General features: G+C 34.9%; 1 protein-coding gene across 1 annotated transcript in view; it reads left to right on the top strand.

Moving 5' to 3' along the window:
* LOC103392781 (probable E3 ubiquitin-protein ligase MGRN1) overlaps window positions 1-9,626 on the top strand; it is a 17,707-nt gene extending 8,081 nt beyond the window's left edge. Inside the window, exons 7-14 of the mRNA XM_025064514.1 lie at window positions 618-773; window positions 882-1,041; window positions 1,121-1,230; window positions 1,705-1,919; window positions 3,270-3,381; window positions 3,467-3,512; window positions 3,606-3,710; window positions 7,431-9,626. Coding sequence (XP_024920282.1) covers window positions 618-773; window positions 882-1,041; window positions 1,121-1,230; window positions 1,705-1,919; window positions 3,270-3,381; window positions 3,467-3,512; window positions 3,606-3,710; window positions 7,431-7,543 — 1,017 coding nt within the window. The 3' untranslated portion in view covers window positions 7,544-9,626. The remainder of the gene's footprint in view (window positions 1-617; window positions 774-881; window positions 1,042-1,120; window positions 1,231-1,704; window positions 1,920-3,269; window positions 3,382-3,466; window positions 3,513-3,605; window positions 3,711-7,430) is intronic.
* The last annotated feature ends 275 nt before the right edge of the window (window positions 9,627-9,901 follow it).

The raw sequence follows: 9,901 nt of genomic DNA, 5'->3' as shown, positions 1-9,901 counted from the left end.
GTCAGCTAAGGTGAAGGGAAAGGTTTACAGGACAGTGGTGAGACCAGCCATGATGTATGGTTTAGAGACAGTAGCAATAGGCAGAAGACAGGAGGAGGAGCTGGAGGTGGCAGAGTTAAAGATGCTAAGATTCTCTTTAGGAGTGACAAGAATGGACAGGGTCAGGAATGAGGTCATTAGAGGGACAACACAGACAGGAAGGTTTGGAGAAAAAGCTAGAGAAGCCAGATTGAGATGGTTTGGACATGTGCAGAGGAGGGACAGTGGATACATTGGTAGAAGAATGTTAGAGATGGAGCTACCAGGTAGGAGAAAGAGAGGAAGGCCAAAGAGGAGATATATGGATACAGTGAGGGAGGACATGCAGATAGTTGGAGTCAGAGTAGAAGATGCAGAGAACAGAGATGGAAATCAATGATTTGCTGTGGCAACCCCTGAAAAAAAAGGGACAAAGCCGAAAGAAAAAGCTCTAACATAAATTAAAACTATGGTTTGTGTATGAAAGGCAGAGTGATTTTAGTAAGACCTTTTTAGATTTGACATCTGATGAAATAAAAAATTAATTTCTATAACAAAATTAATTTTAATGATTCAAAAATGACAGGCAGAATGGGTAAAAACTCATAAAAAAATACAATTTTACCGTTTTTTCTGCATCACCTATCATCTTTTTAATTTTTTTAAAAATGTGTCTGTGTTTCCAGGTGGACCGTGTGAGTTACCTTTTACAGGAGATTTATGGCATTGAGAACAAAAACAACCAAGAGACCAAGGTATGAGCCATAATCTTACTTCCTTCTGAGCACAGGTTGCTGTAGAGTTTCATTTTTATCTGCTAACATTGGTGTGATTTTATTTTTTATTCTGTTTGTTTTTTCTAGCCGTCAGACGATGAGAACAGTGACAACAGCAATGAATGCGTCGTCTGCCTCTCAGACCTGCGGGACACACTGATCCTGCCGTGCAGGCATCTGTGTCTCTGCAATTCCTGCGCAGACACCTTACGTTATCAGGCCAACAACTGTCCTATCTGCAGGCTACGTAAGAAGCGTTGTATTCATTGCATAATGATAATGGCTTCATGGCCGTGTTGGGATTGACCCGTTACTCCTGTGTCCAGCTTTTAGAGCACTTCTGCAGATCAGAGCTGTGAGAAAGAAACCCGGTGCTCTGTCTCCTGTGTCCTTCAGCCCTGTCCTTGCTCAGACGATGGATCATGACGAACATTCAGTAAGTCAGTGATCTAAAAATAAATACACTGCGATGACTTTGTATCGTTGGCAATGTCACCTTTCATCCTGGTGAAGTTCCACATCAGAATACACTGTTAAAATTATTCTTAATATTTTAAAGGTAACCAATTATTAAAGATGAAAATTTAAAAAATGTTATCTAAAAAAGTAAGCAGACACAAGAGAACTTTTGCTTAAATAAAATTGGCTTATTTTCAGCTGAGCTTAATGAAAAATATCATCTTGGGGACACCAAGGTGCAGTAGGTCACGAGTTAAAATCCTTCTTAATTCCAACTTTGATTCTTTTATGTAATTTTCTCATTCTCAGCTAAAGGTAACCTTCATTTTACAGTTTTATATCCATAGAAAAAACGTTTTAAATATCACCAGGGAAGCCTTAATAATGATTGTGATCAGTTGTTAACTACTTATATAATGTAATTGATACACGTGTATATTTCTTTCTGCAGAGCACAGACTCCGTTCCTCCTGGCTTCGAGCCCATCTCGCTCCTCGAGGCGCTGAACGGTCAGCGGTCCGTGTCCCCCGCCATCCCCTCCGCCCCGCTGTATGATGAAATCAACTTCTCTGGAGGTATAGGTGGTGAGAGCAGGCAGCTGAGCTCCCCCGAGCATCTGAGCGACGGGAGCCTGCAGAAGAGCAAAGTCAGCAAATCCCCCGACAGGTAATACTGCAGCAATCGCATTTACATACAAAATATTGCCGGGTTAGAAGAGCTTTACACAAGTACTGTATAGGAAATCACTCTTCGACAGAGACTTCGTCTGAAGTAGCAGTCAGTCACTGACGACGATGAAAGTGGTCGGAGGAATGTAGTTCTGCTTCGCCGTTTACCCACAATTTTTTAAAGATGGAAGTCTTCATGGTTTAGCTGTTATCAAAAACTTAAGATGGAAGTCTTCATGGTTTAGCTGTCAATCTGGCTATTTGTTAATTATTATCAAAAACTTGGTGGTTGTCTGTGTAAACAACATACAGTGTTTCTCACAGTATTTTAGGAGCGTATGGCGGGGGGAGAAACGGAGGTGAAAGCCAGGCTATCTCACCTTTACGGATTTTATTAAAAACACTGTAGTCTCCTATCGCTCTTCGAGAGAGCGTTTTATGATGTGTAAAACAGCGCCCCTGTAGTACAGTGGTACCTCGAGATACGAGCTGCCCGAAATAAGATTTTTTTCGAGTTACGAGTAAGCAACTTTTGCAAGATTTTTCCTCAGAAACGTCGAAAATCACGCGCGTACAGGTTTATCCACGCTTTCCACCTGATCCCAGGTCAGGAGCCAAGCTCCGTCCTCTGTTGTTACCCTCATTAAGAAAAAGAAAATGGGTGACGAGTGACAGAGTTTAACTTTTATTGTTTAATAGAACAAAAATATATAGATAAATAAAAATAAATCTTCTACACTTAGTGGCCCCGATACTCTATCGCTCACTGTCCCTCGCTGGGTTTTTTTACCCATTTATATAACAATAATTTAAAATGTTTTCTTAATTATTATTATTTTATATAATCAATACATTGTTTATTTCTGTTTTTGATGTTTATGTGGGCTTAATTAAATTAATTAATTGTATATTTCTGGAGGGCTGGAACGAATGAATTGGTTTTTAGTTATTTTTAATGGTGAAAATTCGATCGCTGGTGTAGAACGGATTAGACTTGTATCTCAAGGTACCACTGTATTACATGGTGAATGAGTGTACTGCACTTTGTTGTCTGTGTTCCTCGGTGGGTTTCCCCATGCCACGAGACTACGGTGGTCCGCCACAGTCTCGACAAGTAATGGGAAACACTGTTACATACTTTTATTTTATTGTGACTTTACAGTGGTACCTTTATGCAGTCATTCTCTTTGTGTTCAGCAACTCATGCTACCATTTATGTATGTGGTTGTGCTGAAACTGGAAACAGGAACTCAAATACATACTTTAGATTTTAGACATATAACGTTTCCCTATACAGCAGACTCCTAATCCAATCATTTCTGTTTTCTCCTCCTCTCTTTATCCGCAGCACCCTAAGGTCTCCGTCATCTCCCATCCAGGAGGAGGACGAGGAGAAGCTGTCCGAGATGTCCGATGCTCAGCCGCATACCATGCTCTCCAGCAGCCCAGCCCCTACGGACGTAAGCCATCACTTCCTGTTGATACTCCGACCCTGCTCCAGACCCAAATGTGAGAATTCTAAAAAAAACTTCTGTTCTGTTCCAGGCCACAGCAACAGAGGATGTGGCCGAGTCCCTGTCTCCAGACGATGGTAAGGTTTTCCCCTCAGTTGATATTTTTAACATAAGTGAGTGAGTGATTCTGTGTGACACTGCAATTTTTGCTTTTCTTTTATGTGGTCCAGAGGACAGAATGCATTCTGGGGGAGACATTCTGCAGGACTGTGACAGCGAGCACAGCTGCTTGACCAAAACGGAGAGCGACCCACCAGGTGACCTGTCACTACCAGGTGAGAAAACTCTTTTCATAGTTCATTGAAACACTCTCCACAACTAGCTGCACGTCTGTCGGCCAGTGTTTCAATGTTTCACTCTTGGGTTTTAAGATCAACAATATCAGTAGTTTGCAGCAATTTATACATTAGTTACTGTACAAGTAATTTAACAGGCAAGACTTTAACGCCGAATATGTTTTTTTCTCATTCACTGCACAGTGGGGGAGATAAGGAGTTAGAAATCACTGTGTTTTTTTCGAGATATCACAGCAGGTACATAAAAATAGTGCTTCACAGTTTAATCTTATTTAATTTATTTCACATTTATTGAAACTCAAGGCAAAAGTATTGGTATTTGTATGCACTGTCATCAGGTACACAAATAGGAATAATGAAATCAAAAACTAGAAATATAAAATTATATATATTTTTTTATTTCATACATGTATTTACAGTATACATAAAGGTACCTGCAGCTCCATAATCATGCTTTTCTTACGTTACGTTTCTTAACGTTACTGTTCTTCTTGAACTCGAAAATGTGTCGTTCCCCGTGCTCTGCCTTCAACCTGAGTGCTGTTCTGCTTCTCTCTGTTTCCATCACTGCTCTCCTGTTCCCTGTCCACCTGTATGTCTTCATGCCTCTTCATAACGGCCAGCTCTAGGTCCTGATTCCTGCTCTATTGGTATGGAGGAATAACCCTGGTATGTTGGCTCTTCTCTCTGCTCTGCTTCCTCATTGTATGGGCTCGACTGCCCCCTGTTGTTGATGTTCGACTGTTGTTTCTCTCAACGCACATAGGAAAAAGACATTGGATTAGATTCAACTTTATTGATCCCACACGGGGGAAAATTGGAAAAGTCCATGTATTTAGACATACAACAGCAAGGAGCTCAAAATGATGATATGATAAATATGTAAGAGTTGTATTTAACTATTTACATGTGTGTATATATATACATGTATATGTATGTATATATATACACACATATGTATATATATATACATATGTGTATATATATACACATATATACATGTATATATATATACATATATGTATACATGTGTATATATATACATGTATATATGTACATGTATATATACATGTATATATATATATACACATATATACATGTATATATACATGTATATATGTATATACAGTATATATATACACGTATATGTGTGTGTATATATACGTATGTATGTGTATATATACACATGTATATATGTATATACAGTATATATATATATATACACACACATGTAAATAGATAAATACAACTCTTACATATTTATAATATCATCATTTTGAGCTCCTTGCTGTTGTATGTCTAAATACATGGACTTTTCCAATTTTCCCCCGTGTGGGATCAATAAAGTTGAATCTAATCCAATGTCTTTTTCCTATGTGCGTTGAGAGAAACAACAGTCGAACATCAACATATACATACATATATATATATATATATACATAAGTATATATATACATATATCTATATATATATATATATATGTATGTATATGTTGATGTTCGACTGTTGCTTCTATCAACGCACATAGGAAAAAGACATTGGATTAGATTCAACTTTATTGATCCCACACGGGGGAAAATTGGAAAAGTCCATGTATTTAGACATGCAACAGCAAGGAGCTCAAAATGATGATATTATAAATATGTAAGAGTTGTATTTAACTATTTACATGTGTGTGTATATATATACATATATATACATGTACATATATACATGTATATATATATACACATGTAAATATATATGTATATGTAAATATACATGAATATATATGTATATATGTGTATATATATATATATACACATGTAAATATATATGTATATGTAAATATACATGAATATATATGTATATATGTGTATATATATATATATACTGTATATACATATATACATGTATATATGTATATACAGTATATATATACACGTATATGTGTGTGTATATATACGTATGTATGTGTATATATACACATGTATGTGTATATATATACATGTATATATGTATATACAGTATATATATACACGTATATGTGTGTGTATATATACGTATGTATGTGTATATATACACATGTATGTGTATATATACACATGTATGTGTATATATACACATGTATGTGTATATATACACATGTATATAAATACACATGTATATATATACATACATGTATATATATATACATACATGTATATATATACACACACATGTATATATATATATATATATATATGTATGTATATGTTGATGTTCGACTGTTGTTTCTCTCAACGCACATAGGAAAAAGACATTGGATTAGATTCAACTTTATTGATCCCACACGGGGGAAAATTGGAAAAGTCCATGTATTTAGACATACAACAGCAAGGAGCTCAAAATGATGCTATGCTAAATATGTAAGAGTTGTATTTAACTATTTACATGTGTATATATATATATGTGTGTGTATATATACGTATGTATGTGTATATATACACATGTATGTGTATATATATACACATATGTATATATATATATACACACATGTAAATATATATGTATATGTAAATATACATGAATATATATGTATATATGTGTATATATATATATACATATATGTATACATGTGTATATATATATATGTGTGTGTATATATACGTATGTATGTGTATATATACACATGTATGTGTATATATATACATGTGTGTATATATATACATGTATATATGTATATATATACACATGTATATATATACACACACATGTATATATATACACATGTATATAAATACACATGTATATATATACACACATGTAAATATATATGTATATGTAAATATACATGAATATATATGTATATATGTGTATATATATATACACACGTATATATGTATATATATACACACATGTAAATATATATGTATATGTAAATATACATGAATATATATCTATATATGTGTGTATATATATACATACATGTATATATATATACATATATGTATACATGTGTATATATATACATATATACATGTGTATATATATATATGTGTGTGTATATATACGTATGTATGTGTATATATACACATGTATGTGTATATATACACATGTATATGTATATATATACATGTATATGTATGTATATATATACACACATATATATATATACACATGTGTATATATATATATGTGTGTGTATATATACGTATGTATGTGTATATATACACATGTATATGTATATATATACATGTATGTATATATATACACACATGTAAATATATATGTATATGTAAATATACATGAATATATATGTATATATGTGTATATATATATACACATGTATATGTATATATATGTATATATATACATGTATGTATATATATACATGTATATGTATATATATACACACATGTATATATGTATATACAGTATATATATATATATACACACATATATACATATATATTCATGTATATTTACATATACATATATATTTACATGTGTGTATATATATATACATACATGTATATATATATACATGTAAATACATATCTATATATATTTACATATATACATATTTACATATATACACATATATATATAGTTAAATACAAATCTTACATATTTAGCATAGCATCATTATAGTGCTTTACAAGTCAATAAGTGCTGTGGTCAGTAAAGTTGTTTCAATAATAGCTACTTCAGAGGATTGTTACTCGTTTTGTCCTCCAGGTTCCTCGGAGTCAACAGAAAGTCTGAAAAGTCAGAGCACAAACAGCTCCAGCCAGCCTCTCCTGTGTCCCACGAGCAGCCTTCACCTGGAAGACGAGCATCTCACTCCCTGACTCTGGTCCAGAGAAGTTTCCCCTGCGGTCCATCACAGCAGAGAGTCTTTGTTCCTTTCACATCCCAGCCTAGTAAGTTCACCACACCAGGAGAGGACTGTGAAAAGTAGATGAGGAATTTGACTCATTTAAGCTACCACTGAAGTTTTTTTTATATATATATATACTGTATAGTTTCATTGCTTCTACAGATTAAAACATTTCATTACATCCTTAATAGTTAGATCTATTGTGTTGGATAAAATAATTGTGGTTAATTATTGTAAACCTAAGACATTTCACTACGAAAAAAACGTTCAGACCTGTTTCTACAGTCCGTACTGACTAACTGATCACGTGTTGACAACACGAACGGGTAAATTTTTTTTTGGCTTGTAACACCAGCAGCACAGGATGTGAACAACTGCTAAATTGTCCAGGGACAAACTCTAAATCTAAGTCTGAGGTTAACTGATTTTTCACTGATTAAATTGAACCGTTAAAAACACTAATGTTAATAAGCATGTTTTTCGTAAAGTTTCTCTTTTGCTAAAAGGATGAACCTGGTTCGACATAGAAGGGTGAAAAGGCTACGCCTCATTATAATGATTTCGTAACATTTAGGTGACAACCATTGAAACTGCAACTTTTCACGTCCACACTAAAAAAAATCTGGCACTATTAAGAAATGTTTCTCTAATTAAAGCCAAACATTTTTTTGTGCTGCAAATTCACAAACAATACTACAAAATATGTATGTCTTTCTATCCCCCCCCCCCCTCGCGGCTCTTTTTTTTCTTTTAACTTTGTCATCACGTCATCAGGTCACTCAGGACAGCAGGTCTGAACCGAAGCTATCTTTTCACTATGTTGCTTTCAAGCACACTTACTTTAATTTAACACAGTATTGATTAGCTAAGCCCATATGCTCACCTTGTCGTAAACAGGGACGCTAACGCCTCAGCGACGGCAGCCCGTGGCATGCTGGAAAAGAACATAAAGGTATCAGATCAATATCGGTATCGGGCATGAAAAAAAAGTCCTAGTTTATTTGCAGTGATTTTGCACTTCTTTATAATCCATTCCTTTGAAAAACCGATGTTGATAAGCTTCCTGTGCGATATCTGATGTATCATAACTGTACTAGGAACCTGTGTCGTGTCTCCAGAATTGCATAAAATGTAGAAAAATCTCCTGACAACGAGGCAGTGACGCTTTAGACTCCGTATAAATACGCATTATTTAGCACTGTCTCCATAAGTGCTGCAGAAGAATACATCTTACACTCTGAGCAGTGTGTGTTTGCTAACGCTAACGCAGTGCTAACGTACGGCACAGGTAGCCTTCGTCCCCCCCCCCCCCCCCCACCTCTGCGTCTGCTTCTAGCTTCAGAACCTAGTTTTCTGTGTGGCTGCACTGCCTTTAAATACTTACGTCTCTGTTTGTGTGGCCCCATGCATTTAGATGTGCCTTGAATTGATATGGCCTCTGCCTGCTTGTTGCATATTGGACATGACCGTAGCTTCTAATGCTAAGTGCTACAACACACACACACACACTTGCGCGTGCATACATTTTCAGCCCACAGACATGATATAGTTTTTTTTAAATATTACTTCTAGAAAAAATATACCTTGCCATGAGAAATATATAACATATACTTTTTAATTATTTACTATGTTAAGACCATTTATCACTTATGCATTTAATCTTTAGGTCAAAGTGGATTGTGGGTTTTTTTTTTTTCCATTTTCCACTGAGGAGAATAGCCAGTGCAATGAGATGTAATTTAAGGACTTAAACAACAATGTGCATGTGAATATGCTGACAGTAACACATCTCTCTGTGTGTGTGTCTAACATGGTTAGTTTGTGTTAAGGCCACTCACCCTCCTCCTCCTCTTTCGTCTTCTGGATTCCGTGCCATTTCACTCTGACACTGTGCCTTCCTGCTCTTCTTCTGACCACTGTTCACCTGGTATCCAGGATGAATCCACACTAGGTGGTTTGTGACTCTGTAAAATCATAAACAGTCCTTCCTTGTGTGTATAGAAGCATGTGTATTACAATAAAGGACAAAGACGCTGAACTTCAACCAACACTTACACGAGTCTGCGTTTGTTTTTTGTATACTGTAACAGCAACATACGGTAATAATTTAACTATATATAATGTAGTTTTTTATATATATATAAAACTACATTACGTTTGTACTATGGTACAACATTATTATCTCAGATACTGATAATACTACAACAAGGATCAGTAAAAGGAAGATGGAATTATTATACTATAGTTTTTTTTGTTTTCTTTTTTTCAAAAAGGACTTACTTGCTCTCAATAAGTCAAGAGCAATGAGGAAAAAAATCTGATTTGAAAG

The sequence above is a fragment of the Cynoglossus semilaevis genome, chromosome 17 (assembly GCF_000523025.1).
Source record: "Cynoglossus semilaevis isolate Cse_v1.0 chromosome 17, Cse_v1.0, whole genome shotgun sequence".
Lineage (NCBI taxonomy): Eukaryota > Metazoa > Chordata > Actinopteri > Pleuronectiformes > Cynoglossidae > Cynoglossus > Cynoglossus semilaevis.
This window is presented reverse-complemented; position numbering and strand designations above follow the sequence as displayed.